This window comes from Octopus sinensis, linkage group LG20 (genome assembly GCF_006345805.1).
Source record: "Octopus sinensis linkage group LG20, ASM634580v1, whole genome shotgun sequence".
NCBI lineage: Eukaryota > Metazoa > Mollusca > Cephalopoda > Octopoda > Octopodidae > Octopus > Octopus sinensis.
Genome location: NC_043016.1, coordinates 8,625,230 through 8,650,618, shown reverse-complemented (window position 1 = coordinate 8,650,618; position 25,389 = coordinate 8,625,230). Strand labels below are relative to the sequence as shown.

Below are 25,389 nucleotides of genomic sequence, written 5' to 3'. Positions count from 1 at the left end.
CTGAAAGAAGCCCATCGTATATATGTTTATATATATGTGTATGTGTGTGTATGTGTTTGTATGTCTGTGTTTGTCGCCCCAACGTTGCTTGACAACTGATGTTGGTGTGTTTACGTCCCTGTAACTTAGCAGTTCAGCAAAAAGAGACCGATAGAATAAGTCCTGGGGTTGATTTGCTCGACTAAAGGCGGTGCTCCAGCATGGCTGCAGTCAAATGACTGAAACAAGTAAAAGAGTAAAGAGAGTAAAGGTCGAGCAACTGCATAGACTCTCCCTCATTGGCTTGTTCTCTTAGAATCCGTGCTCCCATGGCTCTATTCTCATAGCTATTGTATTTAAAACTACCTTATTTAGTGATTGCAATCTGGTTGAAGCAAGTTCACTTCTGCCACATTGTCCATGTACCATTTTGCTTCCTCTGTAGATTTAAAGCTTTCTGACTTAGAGATAATCAATTTTTACATCAAGAAATAAGTTTAATTTTTTTTTTTTTTTTTTACCTATGAGCAAATCACATTTTTTTTTTTTTTCCATCCAATCATTTATTGTTTCTTTACTGATTTCAGTCTGTGAAATGAAAAATAATCAAACTTCATTAGTTGATATTTAAATTTTTCTGAAACACTGCAAAAATTTGATGTATCAGGTTTAGTTAACTCAATTACCATGGTCAAATTTGAAATTTAATTTAATCTTCTTGGAACTTGCTGTAATAAATATTTTATTATTCTTTATAACTGACCTTATATAATCCATGGTGTTTTGATTAGCAGACAGTGTTATTTGATAGCCTGTGTTCAGTAAGTTGGAGCAGAAACATATATACAATTAGCTTGGGGTAAATTAATAGAAAATTAATACCGAAATATAAAAAAGTGTATAGTTGCATAAGAAACATTTACGAAAAAAAAAATTGTATCATGTTAGATGAACAAAATGATAGTCTTGTTCAATTAAACTGTCTTCTGGAACATTCCCAGTTGAAATTATTTTCCTTTATTGAATTTTTAAAGTTGGATTTATAAAACCATGGATTTATTAAGTTGATTAAACCAACTCAGTATATGACTGGTACTTGTATATACGTTTTTATTTACTACCCACAAGGGGCTAAACACAGAGAGGACAAACAAGGACAGACAAACGGATTAAGTCGATTACATCGACTCCAGTGCGTAACTGGTACTTATTTAATCGACCCCGAAAGGATGAAAGGCAAAGTCGACCTCGACAGAATTTGAACTCAGAACGTAGAGGCAGACGAAATACCTATTTCTTTAGTACCCACAAGGGGCTAAACACAGGGAGGAGAAACAAGGACAGTCAAACAGATTAAGTCTATTACATCGACTCCAGTGCGTAACTGGTACTTATTTAATCGACCCTGAAAGGATGAAAGGCAAAGTCGACCTCGACGGAATTTGAACTCAGAACGTAGCGGCAGACGAAATACCGCAAAGCATTTCACCCAGCATGCTAACGTTTCTGCCAGCTCGCTGCCTTTATACTTGTATTACCAAGGGACAAAAAGTAAAGATTTACCTGAAGCATATTTGAACTCAGAGCATAAAATGACATATTGCACAGAATTTTGTCAAGCACCCTAATGAACCAGCCATCAAATATCCTCTTGATAAATAATAAAAATAATAAAGGATAATCGAAGAACGACAAACAAAAGATGCAGTCATATAGCGAAAAGGGATGCAATTATTGCTGTTTTGTTGCTGAAGACGGCATCTTTAAATTTTCTTGAATCCAGTGTGCTGGGCAAACAAAGTGTTCATTCTTACCTTCCAGGTTTCCCCTAATTACTGATAGAAATTAAGGTGGGGTAGCATAAGGAGAAACTTACTGCCAGGGCATCTTTTTTTTTTATCTTTTAATTGTCTCAGTCATTTGTCTGGGGCCATGCTGGGGCACCGCCTTGAAAAATTCTTAGCCCAATGTATCAACTCCAGTACTTATTTTTCAAAGCCTGATACTTATTCTGTTGGTCTCTTTTGCTGGACTGCTAAGTTACAGGGACATAAATACATCAGCACTGGTTGTTTAGTGGTGGGGGTGGGGAGGAGGACAAACACAAAGATATAAGCATAAACATATATTTACATAGTGCTAATGCATGCATATACAGCTGTGTGCGTGCGCACATACACGCGAGTACTGTCCAAATCTCAGACCAATCACATACAGCTAGCTGGCATTCAATTGGCATATCAAGTTTCGGGCATTTTGATTGGGTTTTGGATAGAAAATTCACAAAAAAGTCACTTCTATTGACTTTTTAATGGCTTTGCGGGGTGACTGGGGAAATGTAAAGATGTGCACGACCACCCTTGGATGGTTTTGAATGACCATAGAAAGTGCGAGCCCTCTAACTGAAAAATTGTGGATTTGTATAAAGGATACACACACACACATATAGACAGACATTTTGCTGTTTATATATATAGAGATTTTCAGTTTCTGTCTACAAAATCCATTCACAAGGCTTTGGTTGGTCTGAGACTATGGTAGAATACACTTGCCCATGGTCCCACATAGTGGGACTGAACCCAGAACCATGTGGCTGGGAAGCAAGCTTCTAACTACACAGCCATGCCTGCACCTCAGTCGTACCTAAAGACATTTTGAGTGAAAGATGGTAACTTTCTCAAGAATAAAATAAAATATTGAGTAAAAAATACTATTATGATTAGGAAGTTTTGCTTAGAAATAAAAAAAATAAAAATTACATGAAAATGATGATGCTTGGTTTGAAAATAACCATTTAATTTAACCCTTCAGCATTTAGATCAGCCTCATCTGGCTCAAATATCCTGCCAATTTTATGTTCAAAATGGGCCTGATCTGGCCCCTTAACCCAACCTACAATCGCATCATCAAAATCTTGTTAATACAAGATAATGCATGGTTAATTGAAAAAACAATCATCATCATCATCGTCATTCAGCATGAATAAATAAACATTTAACAGAATAGTCGTAGGAGTGGCTGTGTGGTAAGTAGCCTGCTTACGAACCACATGGTTCCGGGTTCAGTCTCACTGCGCGGCACCTTTAGGCAAGTGTCTTCTACTATAGCCTCGGGCCGACCAAAGCCTTGTGAGTGGATTTGGTAGACGGAAACTGAAAGAAGCCCGTCATATAAATGTGTATATATATATATATAATATATTATATATATATATGCATGTTGTGTCTATGTTTGTGTCTGTGTTTGTCTCCCCAACATCGCTTGACAATCGATGCTGGCGTGTTTACGTTCCCGTAGCTTAGCGGTTCGGCAAAAAGATACTGATAGAATAAGTACTAAGCTTACAAAGAATAAGTCCTGGGGCCGATTTGCTCGACTAAAGGTGGTGCTCCAGCATGGCCACAGTCAAATGACTGAAACAAGTAAAAGACAGTAAAAGAAAGAGAGAATAATCTGAATGCTAAAGGATAAGGTTTTGAGAACTAAAATGGTTTCGATCTTCATCTTCTCTTTGTATTTCTTTGTCCTTCTTGAGTCTTTCACATAATTCTTCTTTCTAATGGAAATCATATATTTGCCTACATTTGCATTACCATTGTATATGTTGTTGCTAACAAGAGTTTTTAATGTGTAGATATGGATTTTTTTCTCCCATATCATATATACATGATTGTTTCAATGTTTATTCCCAATTGGTGTAGTATTATTGGTGTAGTATTATGTTTAACCATTCAGTGGCCATATTTCCACTGAAGCATGATGTGTACTTTAATGAATTAAAGAAATACTCAAGAATGGTGGAATTTATTAAAATGACTAAATTTGCCATTATTGATCTGAAGTGTAGATTTGAAGAGGGTTTTCTCTTTACATTTTGGGAGATTTTGATTTAAGTATTTAATATAATTTGATGCATGTTTAACTTAGGGTCAGTTTTAGACCTAGTGGAACCCCTTTGATTTTTTTAAAATTTCAGAATATAATAAAGTGATCCCCCAGACAGTTTGAAGAGGGCCCAAAACTAAGGATCTTGATACATTTTGAAAGATGCAGTTAAATTTAAAGCGTTTTTGAATTTGAAGGCTCAATCATTTTGAAAGAACTTGATTGGATTAATAAAAAATTTAAGCATGTGAAAAAACAATTACAAATTATTTATTTATTGCTGAAAATATTTAAAAAAAACATTTGTTAACTTTAAGCTTTGGACGTCTCTGAATTGAAGGGGCATCCAGGCCATGACCTGTATTGGTCTGGTCCATGCATAAATCCAGCCCTGCTTGTTATATAAATTTAATTTAAACTGAGGAATTTTGTGATATGGAACCATAATGAAATGGGCTATATTGGGTTTGTATCAAAAGGGTTTGAGTTCAGATTTGATTTTAAAAAATTGATTCCATTAATCAATCTATTCAAGTAAATAAAACAAAGGAGTTATTGAGCTAGGTCAATGTATGGCATTTTGGAACCCGATTCCATGGATTACAGAAGGAGGTATTTTGATGCATCATAATCCAGAGTGGCACCACTCTTTGACAGGACCACTGAATGGTTAGTCTGTCATTAATCACTATTGCTACTTTCATCTTTCTGCAGCCAAGGGCTGAGTCTGCTGCCTTGAACTCATCTTGCTTACCGGATGCTGTTCACTAGAACCAACTAATTCTACAACTCACAACAAGCAGGAAGACATCTTATAGCTTGTCTTTCTTAGAGAGCTTCTGATTATTTTTTTTTTGTAAATATTTGCTTTAGTTTATTTTATTCTTCTTTGATTGCTATCTTAGATACCTCTCAGGAAGAAATATATATTCCTAAATCATTAACCACAGGAAGATGTACATCTTTCGTAACAACATTCATTTTTTTGTTAGCTTTCATTTTTTTTAAATATCCCACCCCCATCTCTCTCTCTCTTCCTCACTCTCTCTCTCTCTCTCTCTCTCTCTATATATATATATATATATATATGTATGTATGTATGTATGTATGTATGTATGTATGTATAGTAAATGAAGAAATAATTATTTCAACAACTTAATGACATGTGGCTTTTAAAATTTTCCAATTAGTTGTAATATGATATATGCATAAGTGTGTGTGTGTATGTTCATGTGGGTGTAATTAATGCAAACGGTTACGCATGTATATATAATATATATATATATATATAATATGCTCATGTGTATGCATGTGTGTATGTACATGTGTGTATGGGAATAGTATTTTAAAAAATTCTAGTCAGAAGTGAAAGGGATTCAGCACAATCTTGTTTTTGGTACTCCTAGATAAGCTGGACGATGGCATAGCTGGGCACTATGGTATAGGCGGCGAGCTGGCAGAATCATTAGCATGCCGGGTGAAATGCTTAGCAGTATTTCGTCTTCTGCTACATTCTGAGTTCAAATTCCACCGAGGTCGACTTTGCCTTTCATCCTTTCAGGGACGATTAAATAAGTACCAGTTACGCACTGGGGTCGATGTAATCAACTTAATCCGTGTGTCTGTCCTTGTTTGCCCTCTCTGTGTTTAGCCCCTTGTGGGTAATAAAGAAATAGGTATAGCTGGGCACAGCTTGTGGCACTCAGATTTTCGAGTCAATCAAACCATCATTTTAAGGAAGTGACCCATGAGAGAGTGACATAAAAGTGTCCTTTGAAAACCATGGTCAGTACCCTTCATGGAAGGTAGCAGTTTTAAGTGATGGTTGCTGAAGTTATGGCATTAAAGAAAGAACAGGGTGTGGTGTGGCTGTCGTTGTGTATGATGCAAGTGTAATGTGTCTATAAACGATGATGATGATGATGACATAGGAGCAATATGGTTGATGTTCTGTTTTGAACTTCTGTTATTGATGTCTCAGGTAAAATATGTGGGTTGGAAGAGAATTCTGAGTGTTATATAGCTATAAGGTGGCGAGCTGGCAGAAACGTTAGCACGCCGGGCGAAATGCTTAGCAGTATTTCGTCTGACGTTATGTTCTGAGTTCAAATTCCGCCGAGGTCGACTTTGCCTTTCATCCTTTCGGGGTCGATAAATTAAGTACCAGTTATGCACTGGGGTCGATGTAATCGACTTAATCCCTTTGTCTGTCCTTGTTTGTCCCCTCTATGTTTAGCCCCTTGTGGGCAATAAAGAAATATATATATATAGCTCTGAAGAAGAAAGAATAAGTTAAAGGCATTCCTTAGTTTTCAAAGCAACGCAGTTGCAACAACTGTAGTCGTTGGATTGTAGTGGCTGTGGTCCCTGTAGTGATGGATTCTTGCACTTGATGTACTTCATTACTCAGAGGAACAAATGTTAATGTAATAAAGAAGAAAAAAAAATATATTATGCTCCCAGTGCTAAGAGTCTGTTGTTAAATAAGTCTTTGTCAATTCACTAAATGAATGTTTGATGAATAGTGACCACATCACCATCCCAGATATGTGAAGAGTATTTTAAAGTGGGTTATATTTGAATATTGTGGAGGGTAAGCAATTGAAGGTATTCTAAAGTGAGCCAGCATCGAAACGCTCAGTGAAATCGTCCCAGACTGAAATTTGAAACTAGCATATTTCATATGCTCTGGCCACCGGAACAGTGCCATTCCAAAGTAGCTTTCCTAAAATGCCATTGGAGGGGAGAAAGAAAGAGAGGAAGATCAAAAAACTACATGATGCAGAACATTCATAATGGACATAAGAGAAGCCTATATCACACAGCTGAATGTAGAGAAAACTGCAGAAACCAGTGGAGTCAATTTGCTGCCCCGAGGAAAATGTTACTGGTCAAAACAACTGAAGAGGGCTGAAGTATTTTGCTGGCCCTGGAGCTAAAACCTCAAGAAGTCTCATCCAACCCATGCCAGCATGGAAAAGCAGATGTAAAACATAATGACAATGATGATGATGATATTTATTTTCCCTGACTGGAACAATATGGAAGAATTCTGTAAAAATATTCCTGCTACTGTGTTCTTTCAAGTTATTAGATAGTTCTTCCAAATGTTTTCGTTTTATCTTAAATTCTACCATAACTGTTTGCCTCCACATAATCAACTAACTACAGTTCACTTAGTCTCCATCTTAATTCCACAATATTCAATAATGGGATTACTCTCTTCCAATTGTCTGTAATTCTCATTTTTTCCCCTGTCTCTCCTGCTCTCTCCCTTTCTCTTTCTTTCTCTCTAATTATCTTTTAATCTTTCATTCTCTTCAAACTTTCATTCTCTTTTTCTCACTCTCTTTCTTAATGACTTCTCTCTTTCTCAGTCTCATTTTTCTTTCATTCTCTCTCTCTCACTTTTTTAATTAATTTTTCTTAATTTTTCCTTGCTATCTCTGTGTCTGTTTGTCTCTCTCTCTCTCTCTCTCAATCTCTTGTTCTCTTTTGTTCCCTCCCTCTCTATATCTCCTCTACTCTTTTGTTCTCTCTCTCTCTTTTTTTCTCTTTGTGTCATACACTCATTCTCTGAATCTCTCTTTCACATGTTTATTATATGAAGCTGTTGAATGAAATAGTCTGTAGAAAACTCATTGCCATTGTTGGCTCTTCTCAATTGTTGTACAACAGTGCTTTGCAGGCTGACATTTCAAAGTCTTAGAATCGAAATAAGGATTCTTTCCTAATTATAATGCCAACTTCTACTGGTGATAAAAGAAATATTCATTTATTTTTAGGTCACTATATCCGTCTAGATTATTGCTTTCCCCAAATCACAGATGTTATACATTAGTCTTTGTGTATAGAAAAATAGTTGGCAAACAGATGTATGCACTGCAGATGTGTGCACATGCATACACAACACGCATTCATATAGACATTCATGCACAGATATAAACATGTACTCTCATACATGTAGAAGTATGCACCTATCTGTATGTATTAGTTCTTCTATATATATATATATATATATGTAGAGAGAGAGAGAGGTGCAAACATAGCTTTATGTTGAGTCTTCTTGCATGGCATCTTGGACAAGTGTCTTCCACTATAGCTTCAGGCTGACCAAAACCTTGTGAGTGGATTTGGCAGACAGAAACTGAAAGAAGCCTGTCATATATATGTATATGTGTGTATATATAATATATATATATATTATGTAGAAGGTTGAAAAGGAACACACAAGTTGATATATATGGAAAAAAGTCAAGGTAGAAAATGCTAAAATAATTTTAGAAAAAAAACATTTCAATACCGGTTTCAGTCATTGAGGCTTTTTCAACTGTAAGTATGGAAAACAATTTAATTTTTGAAAAAATCAAAAGAAAAGTTTTTTTAAAAGAATATTTGCATAGTATTCAAATACAAGTGGCATTTTCCTTGTTTCTGCCTGTCTCTGTCTCTCTTGTTTACTCTTGTGGGTTCGTTGTGAATTCTTGGCAAAGAAGAAGAAGAAGAAGAAGAATGCGTTAGTGCCATGATAGTAGTAGGATGTTAAATGGTCAAGTGTCCTGAAAATGACTTGTTGTGGATGGTGGTAGTGATTGAATTCTTGAGACATCTCTTTTGAATGTATTGTTTATAATATATCAATGATGATGATTGATATATTATAAACCATCATCTTAATGTCTACTTCTCCATGCTTGTACACTCCTAAATGATATTATACCTCCAAAGCACTATACCTTCTCACCACAATTTATAACATTTTTCATAGTCACTCTAGCTCTATTATGCTTTCCATAGTCACCCCAACACTATAACATGTTCCATGGTCGCCTCAGCTGCCTAACATTTTCCATAGTCAGCCCTACATAAATTAATATTTTCTGTAGTCAAGCCTTACAGTGGTAGACTTGATTTAGTCATTCAGTTTACCACCACTATCTGGCCCATGAATGCCTTTAGTGGAATGCACTCTATTGCAAGCACTTAGATCAGGTTTTGCATCAGCTTCTTTTCTTCCTACACCAGTCAGAGATACCCTAAAAAAAAAAAAAAAAGAGCACTTGGGATGCTACTCTTCCTCCTCTGTCATTAAAAGAGAAAGTCTTAAATTTTCCATGGTCATATTCAGTTTTTTTTGGGTTTTTTTTCAATGTTTTCCCTATACAGTTCTTGCATTTTCATAGTTTACCCTAGTAAGCAGAAATTCATTGCAGGGTGAGTAGACGGCAGGAAAAATTTCAGATGAAGAACTCCAGATAAGCAATTGCTTTGGCCCATTGTTTCCTAACACTCTAAGAAAACTGGGCCCACTTAAATCATGAATTCTGTAAGTCAATCCTAAATTGTTATAACTCACTCTTAGTTCATCTTTACGCTTCAACAGCATAGTCTTCTGGTGAGGCTTACATTACGACAAATTATTTCATATTTTGGTTTTATTTGTTTTAGTCATTAGACTGTAACCATGCTGGGGCACAACTTGAAGAATTTTAGCTAAATGAATCAACCCTCTCTTTTTTTACTCTATTACTCTTTTACATGTTTCAGTCATTTTGACTGTGGCCATGCTGGAGCACCGCCTTTAGTCGAGCAAATCGACCCCAGGACTTATTCTATCGGTCCCTTTTGCTGAACCGCTAAGTTACGAGGACATAAACACACAAGCATTGGTCGTCAAGCGATGTTGGGGGTACAAACACAGACACGCAAACACACACACACACACACACACATATATATATATACGACAGGCTTCTTTCAGTTTCCATCTACCAAATCCACTCACAATGCTTTAGTCGGCCCGAGGTTATAGTAGAAGACACTTGCCCAAAGTGCCACGCAGTGGAACTGAACCCAGAACCATGTTGTTCGTAAGCAAGCTACTTACCACACAGCCACTCCTACGCCTCTGCTTTTTTTGTTTTTAAAGCCTGTAGTTATTCAATCAGTCTCTTTTGCTGAACTGTTAAGTTACAGAGATATAAACACGCCAACATCGGTTGTCAAGTGGCAGTAAGGGGATATACTCCCCCCCACACACACACATGCTCAATGGGCTTCTTTCTACCAAATCCACTCACAAGGCTTTTGGTTGGACTGTGGCTGTAATAGAAGACACTTGCTCAAAGTGCCATGCAGTGGTACCGAACCCAGAACCATGTGGTTGGGAAGCAAGCTTCTTATCACACAGTCATGCTTGCATCTATGATTAACTATTTTAATTGTTAGCCCTGTACTATAACAACAACTATCTCTGTTTTCAGCCCTATACTATAACAATAATAGTAACTGGCAGAAACGTTAGTACGCCAGGTGAAATGCTTAGTGGTACTTCGTCTGCCGTTACGTTCTGAGCTCAAATTCTGCCGAGGTCGACTTTGCCTTTCATACTTTCGGGGTCGATAAATTAAGTACCAGTTACACACTGGGGTCGATGTAAGTGACTTAATCCGTTTGTCTGTTCTTGTTTGTCCCTTCTGTGTTTAGCCCCTTTTGGGTAGTAAAGAAATAGGTATTTCGTCTGCCGTTACGTTCTGAGTTCAAATTCTGCTGAGGTCGACTTTGCCTTTCATCCTTTCGGGGTCGATAAATTAAGTACCAGTTACACACTGGGGTCGATGTAAGCGACTTAATCCGTTTGTCTGTCCCTGTTTGTCCTCTCTGTGTTTGGCCCCTTGTGGGCAATAAAGAAATAAATAATAGTAAATGACACTGTATATACGATTCTTGTATTTTTGTCACTTCTTCGTTGTCAACATTTCAGTCCTGTATTTTCACTGTTTCTTGTTATATGGAAATGATTGGTGCAAATTATTGATTTATGCTTCATTGAATGGAGCCACTGTGCCTTACAATGGAATCATATATTGCATCTTTGTGCGTGTGCGTGTGTGGTTTTTTTTTTTATTGTTTCTTTGTGAAAACATTAGCATTTCCATTAAATCCACTCCTGGTTGTTACATCATAAACTGTTTTCCAGTTTGCTTCCAGTTTATTTATGGTTTATACGATATCTGTTCGACATGCAGTCTTACTTTTCCTGTGTGTTTGTATGTAACACACATGCAAGCATGCATGCCCCCTCACAAACTCACTCACTCACACGTCCTCACATGGTCACATGCTCACTTTCACATACATGCAATCACACACATGCTCTCACTCATATATACTCACATGCAGTCACACACATACTCTCTCTCTCTCTCTCTCACACACACACACACACACACACACACTCACTCACATACACACGCACACATTTTCACACACTACACACACTCCCACCACGTATACACTCTTACATGTACACAGACTCACATGCAATCACACATATACTCTCTCTCTCTCTCTCACACATGCTCACTCCTCACTATATATATATATAATATATATATATATTATATATATATATATATAATATAATAATGATAATGAATAATATTAGGGAGTATAACTCCAACTTATTCTTTGTAAGCCCAGTACTTTTCTATCGGTCTCTTTTGCCGAACCACTGCATTACGGGGATGTAACCACCCAGCATCAGTTGTCAGCGATGTTGGGAAACAACACTGACATACAAACATATATATATATATTATATATATATATATATATATATATAATATATATAATATATATACATATATCACCGTGATCGCCGTGACCGACCAGGCTATCAGATGTTGCTACACATCGCTGGTCACAATGCGCTTTGCATTGTTGTAGCTTTCAAATACACCACCACCCCGCTGCTAAGCGAGCAGGCCAACAGAAGAAAGAATGAGAGAAAGTTGAGGCGAAAGAGTACAGCAGGGATCACCACCCACCCACCCTGTTGGAGCCTCGTGGAGCTTTTAGGTGTTTTTGCTCAATAAACACTCACAACAGCCGGCCTGGGAATCGAGACCGCGATCCTACAACCGCAAGTCTGCTGCCCTAACCACTGGGCCATTGCACCTCCACATATATATATATATATAGGCATAGGAGTGGCTGTGTGCTAAGTAGCTTGCTTACGAACCACATGGTTCCGGGTTCAGTCTCACTGTTTGGCACCTTCTACTATAGCCTCGGGCCGACCAAAGCCTTGTGAGTGGATTTGGTGGACAGAAACTGAAAGAAGTCCATCGTATATATGTATATATATATATATTTGATTTGAAAACCCCACTAGAATGGGAGAAAGCGCTAATAATCTGAATAATATGATCTGAATGATATGATATATATATGTAAAAAATGTAATATATAAATAAATATCTATAAATATGAACCATTCTATCTTCTGATTACCCTCATTTCTCCTAATATATATATATATATATATATATATATATATATATATAATATATATATTAGGAGAAATGAGGTAATCAGAAGATCGAATGGTTCATATTTATAGATATTTATTTATATATTACATTTTTTACATATATATCATATCATTCAGATCATATTATTCAATTATTAGCGCTTTCTCCCATTCTAGTGGGTTTTTCAAATCAAATATATATATATATATACATATATACGATGGACTTCTTTCAGTTTCTGTCCACCAAATCCACTCACAGGCTTTGGTCGGCCGAGCTATAGTAGAAGGTGCCAAACGTGAGACTGAACCCGGAACCATGTGTTCGTAAGCAAGCTACTTAGCACCAGCCACTCCTATGCCTATATATATATATATGTGGAGGTGCAATGGCCCAGTGGTTAGGGCAGCAGACTTGCGGTTGTATGATCGCGGTCTCGATTCCCAGCCGCTGTTGTGAGTGTTTATTGAGCAAAAACACCTAAAAGCTCCACGAGGCTCCAACAGGTGGGTGGTGTGGGTGAATCCCTGGTGTACTCTTTCGCCTCAACTTTCTCTCATTCTTTCTCTGTTGTGCCTGCTCGCTAGCCAGCGGGGTGGTGTCATTTGAAGGCTACAACAATGCGAAGCGCATTGTGACCAGCGATGTGTAGCAACATCTGATAGCCTGGTCGGTCATGGCGATCACGGTGATATATGTATATATATATATATATATATATATATATATATACTTATATAAAGAGTTATGCTTACATATTCACTCAGATTCATACAATCAAAGATACACGTAGACATACAATACCCGATTCACATACACAGTACATACAAAAGATCAGATGTTATGATGTAGGACAGATAAAAGTGAATGTGCATGGCTGTAGGAATTAGTTGCTGGCAGATGTTAATGTAATGTTAAGCATAAAAGAAGAGCAAACATCTATGCCAAACTAATGAGAAATCGGATAAAACACTGGGACTATAAATTTAGATTTACACCTGTGATTATTGGGGCATTTGGTTTTATAACCGGTCACCTTGGTACCAATTTAGAGGAAACTGGGCTTCACACAACCAGTCAGGATACAACTAATTGGAAAACTGCAATTACGATGCATTAATGAAATTGTTACAATATATAAACATTCCAGAGATTTAGCCAGTGGTATGTAAACATGTATACATGCACACATGCGAATGTATATGAGTATAGATGTAAATATGTATAAATCAAAACACACAAGTGTGTGTGTATATGTATGTATATGTGTGTAAGTATATATATATGTATGTGTGTGTATCTGTGATTACCTAGTTGATGTTTAAATTTCAATGCTAGTGGTTTGTGTGTTTAGGGATTGGTAGGTAGGCTTATGTTGGTGAGAAGCATGAAAATTAAAACCACATAAGTACACACATATACATGATTATTGTTTTATCGTGTCAAATGACACCCTGTCTCATTAACAGGACATCTGTTCATTACTGAATTACCGAGACATATGTTTGTATGTCAATATGCCACTCTTAAAAGTATCCATAGTTAAATATCCAGTGACACTCAAGGACAAATGATTGGAAATGATTCAACTTGTGGTTTTCTATCAGAAGGCTTTTTTCCTTCACATTTGCCTGTAATGAGATCTCCACAAGTTTGTATGTCTCTCATCTGGGAGATTTCTTTCTCTTCTAAGTGGTTTTACTGCATATCTAGATCTCTATCCTCTCTGCGTCCCTCCATTCATACTTTTATATCAGGCCATTTCCAATACTACGTCCCCTCATTTGTTGCAGGTCATTGTCATTGTCATCTATTTCTGTGAGGATCAATTTTCGTAAGTTTTGTCCAAATCTGTCTTCATTCTCCTCTTCCGTTTGATGTTAGCACTTCTTTTTAGCGAGCATGAGGATTCATAAAGCCAGGCCTCAACCCAGTTTCAATGGCACATGAATAACCGAAATTACAACTCTCCTTCCTGGATGGGACACCAGTCCATTGCAAGGTTAACTTCCCTGTTATTGCTGGAATCCATTTACAGCTGAGGGGACTGGAGCAATATGAAATGAAGTATTTTGCTCAAGGACTAAGTCACTACCCAGTCCAAGAATTGAAACCACAATGTTACGATTATGAGTGCATTGCCCTAACCACTAGGCCACATGCCTTTAAAGCACTTTTGCATTCATCTGTTATCTTCCTTATGCATCACATATCTACACCAATGAAGTTTTCTCTCATCTACTCCATGCCTAACAACTAAATCCTTTCATACTCATTTTATTTCTCAGCTTCTTTGTACCATATTCTTCTTCTATTTGTTTCAATCATTTGACTGTGACTATGCTGGAGCACCGCATTTAGTTGAACAAATTGACCCCAGGGCACATGACTTTGCAGATATCCTCTAATGCAGAGCAACCTATTCTAAACCTCACCCAACCCAACCCAACCCAACCAACCAACCATTAATGTTTCAAAAGTAGGTGACATTTATTGATGTTTATTCTTCTCTCCTTGCAGATCACAATCCATCCTGTTTAAAAGACAAGGAAAACTTCAATGCTATCAAGACACTACATGATTTGATTGATGATGATAGGAATGGCAACGTTGATCAAACAGAAAGTGATGAGGTAAAAAAATATATCACATATTGTTTTGGCTTAATTTTTTTGTTTAGTTTTCAGGTAGTTTTTTTGTATATATTTTCACCTTTTTCATATTTCTTTTTTTTTTTTTTCCTTTTCAACTTATTCCATCTGCTTATTGCCATAAAATTAAAGGTAAGCATTAGGTCCTTAAAGTAGAGTTAATGACACTTTAGTTTACATGCTAAAGAGAGGGAAAACAAAACTGTTTCCCTGTCACCATCCAACAGAATATGTGATGGTGATGGCTTTTTATTCTTATTCTCTCTGTTTCTTTCAAACTCAGCCTCTCACTCTGTCCAATAATAATGCTGAGTCATTTTGATACAAGATTGTAACAGGATGAATGTCTCAGGAACACTTGAGGGGTGTCTGTCTTATCTTGTCACATACAATTGTCGAAGGGAGAACCAAAATTCGACTGTCTTCAATAGCAATAAATAAGACTTTATTTTTTTGCGGGTTTCGCAAATACAAAATATATACACATATATTTTCCTTAAGGGCGAACCGGTAGCCAAGTCCACAAGACCGTTCACAAATGTTCATTTGTGTGAACCAAAATTACCATCTCCGTTTCCACTTAGAAGAGAGCTTCTCTATATGTAGGGTTTTCCCTGAGAGAAGGTTGGTCACGTCCACTCGGTAGGGTTGCTGATTCAAAAAGGCAGATTTAGCAGGAACGCTTTCAGTTTGCAGTTCTCTGTGCATGCACATGAGGGAACTTCCGGCGGCCTACCAGAAGTAATCCAACTCTGTGCATGCGCGCTGAAAACTTCCAAAAGTAGCATCACTACAAGATCATGTTTATTTTTAAACATGGAATAGTAGGTGCAGACATGGTTGTGTGGTTAGAAGTTGCAGAGTACTTGGTACAGTGTCACTGTGTAACACCTTTAGACAAGTGTCTTCTATTATAGCTTTGTGTCGATCAAAACCTGCAGAGTGAATTTGGTAGACAGAAACTGGAAAAAGCCTGTTGTATATATATATGTGTGTGTGTGTGTGTATGTGTGTGTTTATGCCTATGTTTGTCCCCTTCCCAAACCACTTAAAAATTGGTGTTGGTGTAGTTACATCCCTGTAACTTAGCAGTTCAGCAAAGTGACTAACAGAATAAGTACCAGGCTTCAAAAAAGAAAGAAATGCCAGGGTCAATTCATTTTACTAAAATTCTTTGAGGCAGTGCCCCAGCATGGCCACAGTCTAATGACTGAAACAAGATAGGAGATAAAAGAACTTAATTGACCTAAATTTGTTTACCATTTATTCACTTTGTTCCGTTACCTCATTTAAATACAGCTCACTCAAAACTACATTTGGCTCGGTGATACACATTTCCTATTTTAAAGTGAACCAAATTAAAGCCTTCCGTCAAAATTTCATGTTGGAAAGTCTTAATTGGGATTGAATCATCAAAATTTCATGCTAATTTATGATGTCTCAAACATCAGCTTGATATTTTGTTGTCTAATTAAATCTTCGTAATTTTCAAAATTAAGGCAAATATTTTAACAGAAATATAATAACAGAAGAATTAATGTTATGATGATTTGGCTGCCTCTCTTTTCTGGATTTGGAACCATGGAGAACTGAATTATTATTTCATAATAATAAATCTCCTCTAGTTATTCACCAAATTTAACAGGTGTTAAAATATTATGATGAAGATGAGAATGATGATGATGATAATCCTTTCTACTCTAACACAAGGCTTGAAATTTTAGGGAAAGGAGTTTATCAATTACATTGACCCTAGTGCCCGACTGCTACTTTTTTCATTGAACCCAAAAATGTTGAAAGGCAAAGCCAACCTTAGTGGAATTTGAACTCAGAAGATGACAACAGATGAAATACCACTAAGTATCTTCACCAACGTGCTAATGTTTCTGCCAGTTTGCTGCCTTAATAATAATAATAATAATAATAATAATAACAATAATAATAATAATAATAATAATAATAATAATCATTCTTTCTACTATAGGCACAAGGCCTGAAATTTTGTTGAGAGGGGCTAGTTGGTTACAGTGACCCAGTACTCGATTGGTACTTGTTTTATTGACTCCACTTCCATTTGAGTTGAGCAAGACAATTCATTTCACTCCAAATGACTGAAACAAGTAAAAGAAAAAAAAGAAAAGAAAAAAAATATGCTAACAAGAACACAAGCTGGGGGAAACAACTCCAATGTTAGTTGCCTGGCTATGTAGCTCTCTAGCAGAGAAAAGGTATAAAACTGGCAGTGGAGGATGTCTTCAAGCAAGACTCAGGAGAAAAAAAAGAAGTCCTACTGAAGCTCCCTTGTGCAGCCTTACGTCTAATCTGTTAGCTTTTGATTACCTTTTCGAATGTAATGCTTCTTTATTCACATTGCTTTGAATTATAATCTTGCATTATTTCATAGCTTTGAGATTTTGATTATGCGATTGTTTATGCTTAGAATGACATTGTAGGGAAGGTGTAGAGGACAGATCTAGTCGGTTTCAACATAAAGCATGCATAATATTTTGGGTTGGAATATGGCCAGTTTAACTGCTGAGCGGTTAGACCCATCGAAGAATACAGCAATTCTTGGGTCAGATCTCTGATCTGAGGGTAACTTTCTCCCTTCCTCCACTCAACTTGGAGACTCTGAAAAAAAGGTCATGGAAAACTGTCCTCTTCTCTCTCTCTCTCTCTCTCACCAAATGGTTAAAAAAACCAATAAAAACAAAAAATATCTTGTTTCATTTGTGTCTACAAAGTAATTCTTTTCCATATAGAGGAAGAGTTCAAGCTGACCTAAACTGACCTAAATATCTCGCTAATATTTATTTTAGCAACCTTCAAAAAAACGACATGTCAGCAAGGAATGAGGTGAATTGCAAGAGCTTATTAAAGCTGCTCTGCTGGAAATATCAAAATAGCTGAGAAATGTGCTTCAAGTTACATCTTATCATCTTCAATCTCAAGATAGTAAGATTTTGGTAGATTAACTGGGATGAGGACAAACAAAGACGTGATGTCATGACAAGGAACGGTTTGCACCATGGGGTTTATTGGATCAGGGTTTACCCCAGGCTAAACAATACCCAAGGATAGATATAATGAATAATTATAGTGCTAGATATAGGTGTGAGCCTGGCTGTTTGGTAAGAGGTTTGCTTCCCAGCCACATGGTTTTGGGTTCAGTCCCTCTGAGTAACACCTCAGGTAAGTGTCTAGTCAAAGGCTGACCAAAGCCTTGTAAGAGGATTTGGTAGGCAGGAACTGAGCTGGCAGAAACATTAGCACGCCGGGCGAAATGCTTAGCAGTATTTTGTCTGCCGCTACGTTCTGAGTTCAAATTCGGTCGAGGTCGACTTTGCCTTTCATCCTTTCAGGGTCGATAAATTAAGTACCAGTTACACACTGGGGTCGATGTAATCGACATAATCCGTTTGTCTGTCCTTGTTTGTCCCCTCTGTGTTTAGCCCCTTGTGGGTAGTAAAGAAATAGGAACTGAAAGAAGTCCATCATATATGTGTGTGTGTATCTGTCTGTCTGTACACACACACGCATGCACACACACACACACACGCGCACACACACACACACACACACACACACACACACAATGTGTATATGTGTCTTTGTGTTTGTGTCTGTATCCCACTGCTTGATAATTGGTGTTGGTTTGTTTACATTCCCGTCTCTAAATGGCTTGGCAAAGGAGATTGATACAAAAAAAAAGAAAAAAAAAAAGAAAAGAAAGTACTGGGGTAGATTTGCTTAACTAAAACCCTTCAAGGGTGTGCCCCAACATGGCCACAGGTCCAATGATTGAAATAAGTAAAAGATAAAAAGCAAGATAGAATCATTCTTTGAATAAAAGATAGGATGGTAACAGATGGAACTCCCTTTTGAGTATAGGTTCACTGGATCTGAGTTACCTGGGGCTAAATAACAGCAACAACTGTGCAAGATAACATTCACCTCTATTGTATCCAGATTATTTTCATTCGGAAATCAAAGGCGAAGTTTGTTTTGCCATGTTACCAAAATTATTCTTGTAACTGTAAACGGTCCATATTAAAATTACTCACAAGAGCAAACTATTACAAATTACAGCCAATGCAAGGAACCAGTTCTAAGTTATGTTTACCGAATTTAAATTATCCAAACCCGTTTTGTTTGTATTTTCTTTTTTTTTTTGTTTATTTTTCTATTTGGCTTTGATTTATTCTGTAAGTTGCTAAAACTTGTTCTTCATGTAATAATATATTTACTGTTCTATTATTATTATTATTATTATTATTATTATTATTATTATTATTATTATTATCATTATTATTATTATTATTATTATTATTATTACTGTCTGCTTTTCTGACAGCTAGCTTTTTTCTACTCATTCTTCTCCCTGTCCTCCTTCATTCTTCGTTGTCATCCTTCTTTGTTGCCATCGTTTTCTTTGTTTTTTTTTTATTGTTGTTATCATTTTTGTTTTCTTTCTCTTTCTTCTGCTTCTTTCTTCTTTGGTGAAAGGTTACTATTAACTAGGATTATTCGTGAAATTAATAAAAAAAAAAATAAAGAAAAATATTAAGGGTCTTTTAAAAATTCAAAAAAAGAAAATTGCAGAGAAGATAACCACAATAAAATCAATTAATCAAAAATTTTAGGGAAATAAAAACTTGATGTAAATGGTAGAAGATAGTCATGAGAGCAGACTGGTGGAAGTAATGGCTATGTTTCAATCTTATTGGATCTCCTCAGCCTGTTACAAACAGCTTTATTGATGCCTTAGGGGTTACTAGTCTTTTCAAATGGCACAAAAAAGTTTCTTGGAATTCTTCAGGAAACTTAGAAAACTGCAGTTAATTTTTTGAAATTTGTCTCAATTTGTTCCATTAAAAAGAAATATCTCAGGCTACTGTAAACCTTTAAATGGTTGGGAGGATTCATCTGGATTTAAAACCTAATTTATGTTATTTAGGTTGTATAATTTTGATCCCACTTCCAATGCATGCTGTCTCCCTTTTCATGAAATCGGATTTTTCTTACTTTTTTTTCTTTCTATTAAGTAGTGGCTGTGTGGTAAGTAGCTTGCTAACCAACCACATGGTTCCGGGTTCAGTCCCACTGCGTGGCATCTTGGGCAAGTGTCTTCTGCTATAGCCCTAGGCCGACCAATGCCTTGTGAGTGGATTTGGTAGACGGAAACTGAAAGAAGCCTGTCGTATATATGTATGTGTGTGTGTTTGTGTGTGTGTTTGTCCCCCTAGCATTGCTTGACAACCGATGTTGGTGTGTTTACGTCCCCGTCACTTAGCGGTTCGGCAAAAGAGACCGATGGGATAAATACTGGGCTTACAAAGAATAAGTCCCGGGATCGATTTGCTCGACTAAAGGCGGTGCTCCAGCATGGCCGCAGTCAAATGACTGAAACAAGTAAAAGAGTAAAGAGTAATTCAAATATTCCCTTTTTGGAAAATGCAGGAAATTTTTTGGTAGGTAAAATGTGACAAAATTCAGCAGCTGCAGCTGTTCCATTATCAACTGGAATTTTAGCAGAAACCGAGTGAAATGTGTAGCTGTATTTCGTTTGCCGTTATGTTCTGAGTTCAAATTCCACCGAGGTTGACTTTGCCTTTCATCCTTTCGGGATCGATAAATTAAGTACCAGTTACGCACTGGGGGTTGATGTAATCGACTTAATCCCTTTATCTGTCCTTATTTGTCCTCTTTGTCTTTAGCCCCTTGTGGGGAGTAAAGAAATAGGTATTTTAGCAGTCTGTGAATAGATAAAAGAGCTAAAGTATATGAATATAAACAAAAAGAGAAAAAGTAGTTATTGGTATTACTAGAAGGAAATATTAGAATTTTTTTGGAAGTTGATAATAAAAGAAAAAGTCGTAAATCATTGACCTGAGTTTCACATTTTTGATTCTTGGACAAATATAAAAATAATACAATTTTTAGAAAATATTCGAAGACATCTTTAACTGATAGTCAAAGCATGAGAAGTTTTGCATCACGGAGCCAGATGTAGTTTTGGCTGTATTGGCAGCCAAAAAATTTTGTTGCTGCCTACTTACTTACCCATTTCTTTACTACCCACAAGGGGCTAAACACAGAGGACAAACAAGGACAGACAGACTGATTAAGTCGATTTCATCGACCCCAGTGCATAACTGGTACTTATTTAATCGACCCCGAAAGGATGAAAGGCAAAGTCGACCTCGGTGGAATTTGAACTCAGAACATAGCAGCAGGTTAAATACCGCTAAGCATTTCTCTCGGCATGCTAACTTGTCTATCCACCTACCCATCTATTTATCCATCAGTCTATCTAACTGTTCATCTGTTTTGCTCATTTCTTTATATATATATATATATATATATAATATTATATAATAAAATCTATCTATTTTTCTGTCCATCTATCTATATACCCACCCTTTTTTCGCCACCCATCTTCCTGTCTGTAACAGTCATGAAATTTGATTTCATTGTTATTTTAACATTTCTTTCATTATTTTATTCTACTACTTTTGTTAAGAAGTCCTTGACACACAATAGTCAACATATTTCACTGCAGGTTTCTTTAAGCAGTAATTGTTCAGAGGATATTGAGGCCAGCTATTATTTCTAGGAGACAGTTACACAGCTAATTGAATTAAACCCTACCCCTGCTACAGTCTATGGCAAAAATCAACCTTGGTAGAATTTGAAATCAGAACGTAGAGAGACTGAAGTAAATTCTCTTAGACATAGATACAGGCATGTTTGTGTGGTTAAGAAGGTTGCTTCAGAACCACATTGTTCCAGGTTCAAAACCTTGGGGGAGTGTTTTCTATTATAGCCAGTGGCCGACCAAAGTCCCACGAGTAGATTTGGTAGATAGAAACTGACAGAGGTCTGTCACATATATGTATATGTGTGTGTGTGTGTTTGTCTTCCCACTACTGCTTGACAATCGGTGTTTATATCCCTTTGACTTAATGGTACACCAAAAATAGACTAATAAAATAACAGACTTAAAAATAAAAAGTTCTTGGGTTGATTCATTTGGCAAAGAATTCTTCAAAGTGGTGCCCCCGCATGGCCACGGTCTAATGACTGAAACTAGTAAAAGATAAATGATATCTTGAGTTTAAAACAATAAAGGCTTGTTTATTTAATTGAAGATTTTTATAGCAATTGTTCATGAAGACACTGATGAGCCTCTGCTGTCAGATATGACAGTAGTTCATACACAATACACACACACATCATCATTTTTTAACATCCGCTTTCCATGCTAGCATGGGTTGGACGATTTGACTGAGGTCTGGCGAACCAGACTCCAATCTGATCTGGCAGAGTTTATACACCTGGATGCCCTTCCTAAACGCTGACCACTCCGAGAGTGTAGTGGGTGCTTTTACGTGCCACCGGCACGAGGGCCAGTTTGGTGGTACTGGCAACGGCCACGCTCAAATGGTGCTTTTTATGTGCCACCTGCACAGGAGCCAGTCCAGTGGCACTGGTGACGACCTTGCTCGAATGTTTCACGTGCCACTAGTGCCTAGTGTAAAGTGGTTGGTGTTAGGAAGGGTAACCAACCATAGAAACTATGCCAAAGCAGACACAAGACCATGACGCAGTCCTTGAAACTCATCAGGTCCTGTCTACATGTCCAATCCATGCAACATGGAACATGGACATTAAATGGTGATGATGATGATGATGATATGTGGGTGTCTGTTTCACGTGCCACCAGCACAAGTGCTAGTAAGGTGATGCGGTAATGATCACACGCACATATATAAGTATAATATATAGTGAAAGTTATTTATAGTAGTGAGTTTTGGCAAGGAAATGGGAAAAGCCTGTGGAGTTTATGTTCTACTGTTTAAGGGACTTTGGTTCATATGGATAAGATATTGCAAACAAAACCACTTGAAAATTTTTGTCCATAATAACAGAGGAACTTATGACTCTTCCTTATCTTTACTATTGACTTATATGATAAAAACTAGGGATATGTAAGCCATAAATATAAATGAATGACTTGGAGGGGACAGAAAATAGATAAATAAATTGAAAATTTAAACTTTTCCTGTATGAAATATTTCTGTTTACTCTCAGTGTTTCAGCAGTTGATATGAGTGTGTTTGTGTGTGTGTGTGTGTGTGTGTGTATAGATTTCCCCCCCCCCCCACAATTTGAAATTTTAGTTAGATAAATTTCAACCAGAGATTGATTTTTTGAAGCATAAATCTTCAAGAGACCAGGCTTTTATTAACAACTAGCAGTATGCTCGGGTTTGTAAGGGAAATAACTATATAAGCATTTTTAGAGAGTTACTTCCCTTATAGATGCCAATTCGGGCTTTCTTAGCCATTTCTGTTTTGGTGTCTTCAAGCCATGAAGTCGTTGTTCTAAAAGAACGCTAGTCTCCTTGACAACGCTTTACGACATTGATTTCCTTACACTCCCTTCCCCACAGCTTCACGAGGGAGGGAAGAAGGGGGAGAAGCAAACAGGTGCAGGTAGTGTGTGACCATGGACGCCAACCGCCGCCATCGACACGAAAAATTATGCATTAAAATGGAATAAAAAATGATGTTAAATTATTTTTAAAATCGTAGACTCATCGTAGATGCGCGCGCTAATACCCAGACAGGCTCGATATGAATCACGACTATAAGATACCCGAATTTGGTTAAACTGCACCGCAAAATGTGGGAGTAGTTAGGAATCTAAATCGTAGGAGACAGACACTCACACAACTACAGTTTTATATATAAAGATTTAATATAGACACAGTTAACTGCCCGTTTGTGGGTCTGTCTCCGTCCCCACCTCTCTTGCCAAACTGTTCTGATTGTATAACACTATCATTAAAAACATATAGTTAAGTTATAAAGCTACTTTTGTTTGAAAAGAACTTATTTTAAAAGAAGTAAAATATTATGAAAAGTAAGCAAAAATATGAACATCCATTCATAATTGTCATTTTAGAAAACTTAATGAATATTCTGTAAAATATGAAGTGTTATCTATCATTCTGTCTATTTTCCTTCCTTCCTTCCGTCTTTCCTTCCTTCCTTCCTTCCTTCCTTGCTTCCTTCCTTCCTTCCTTCTTTGCTTCCTTCCTTCCTTCCTTGCTTCCTTGCTTCCTTGCTTCCTTGCTTGCTTGCTTGCTTGCTTCCTTGCTTCCTTCCTTTTCCTTCTTCCTTCCTTCCATCTTTCCTTGCTTCCGTCCTTCCTTCCTTGCTTCCTTCCTTCCTTGCTTCCTTCCTTCCTTCCTTCCTTGCTTCCTTGCTTCCTTCCTTCCTTCCTTCCTTCCGTCCGTCTTTCCTTGCTTCCGTCCTTCCTTCCTTGCTTCCGTCCTTCCTTCCTTCCTTCCTTCCTTCCTTGTTTCCTTCCTTGCTTCCTTCCTTCCTTGCTTCCTTCCTTTCGTCTTTCCTTCCTTCCTTCCTTCCTTGCTTGCTTGCTTGCTTGCTTGCTTGCTTGCTTCCTTCCTTCCTTCCGTCTTTCCTTCCTTCTGTCTTTCCTTCCTTCCTTCCTTCCTTCCTTGCTTCTTTCCTTCCTTCCTTGTTTCTTTCCTTCCTTCCTTCCTTCCTTCCTTCCTTCTTTGCTTCTTTCCTTCCTTCCTTCCTTCCTTCCTTCTTTCCTTCCTTCTTCCTTCCTTCCTTGCTTCCTTCCTTGCTTCCTTCCGTCTTTCCTTCCATCCTTCCTTCCGTCCTTCCTTCCTTCCTCCCTTCCTCCCTCCCTTCCTTCCTTCCTTCTTCCTTCCTTCCTTCCTTCCTTCTTTCCTTCCTTCCTTCCTTCCTTGTTTCCTTCCTTCCTTCCTTCCTTCCTTCCTTCCTTGCTTCTTTCCTTCCTTCCTTCCTTCTTCCTTCCTTCCTTCCTTCCTTGCTTCCTTCTTGCTTCCTTCCGTCTTTCCTTCCATCCTTCCTTCCGTCCTTCCTTCCTTCCGTCCTTCCTTCCTTCCTCCCTTCCTCCCTCCTTCCTTCCTTCCTTCCTTCTTCCTTCCTTCCTTCCTTCTTCCTTCCTTCCTTCTTCGTTCTTCTTCCTTCCTCCTTGCTTCCTTCTTCCTTCCTTCTTCCTTCCGTCCTTTCTTCTGTCTTCCTTCCTTCCTTGTTTCTTCCGTCCTTCTTCCTTCCTTCCTTCCTTCCTTCATTCTTCCTTGCTTGCTTGCTTCCTTGCTTCCTTCCTTGCTTGCTTCCTTCCTTGCTTCCCTTTCTTGCTTCCTTCCTTCCTTCCTTCCTTCCTTCCTTCCTTCCTGCTTCTTCCTTCCTTGCTTCCTTCCTTGCTTCCTTCCTTGCTTCCTTCCGTCTTTCCTTCCTTCCTTCCTTCCTTCCTTCCTTCCTTCCTTCCTTTCTTCTTTCCTTCCTTCCTGCTTCCTTTCTTCCTTCCTTCCTTCCGTCCTTCCTTCTGTCTTTCCTTCCGTCCTTCCTTCTGTCTTTCCTTCCTTCCTTCCTTCCTTGCTTCCTTCCGTCTTTCCTTCCTTCCTTCCTTCCTTCATTCCTTGCTTGCTTGCTTGCTTCCTTCCTTCCTTCCTTCCTTCCTTCCTTCCTTCCTTCCTTTTTCTTTCTTTCTTTCTT

General features: G+C 37.6%; 1 protein-coding gene across 1 annotated transcript in view; it reads left to right on the top strand.

Moving 5' to 3' along the window:
* Positions 1 to 25,389, top strand: part of LOC115222669 (stromal interaction molecule homolog) — a 234,029-nt gene that overhangs the window by 92,767 nt on the left and 115,873 nt on the right. The window contains exon 2 of the mRNA XM_036511497.1: positions 14,700 to 14,812. Coding sequence (XP_036367390.1) covers positions 14,700 to 14,812 — 113 coding nt within the window. The remainder of the gene's footprint in view (positions 1 to 14,699; positions 14,813 to 25,389) is intronic.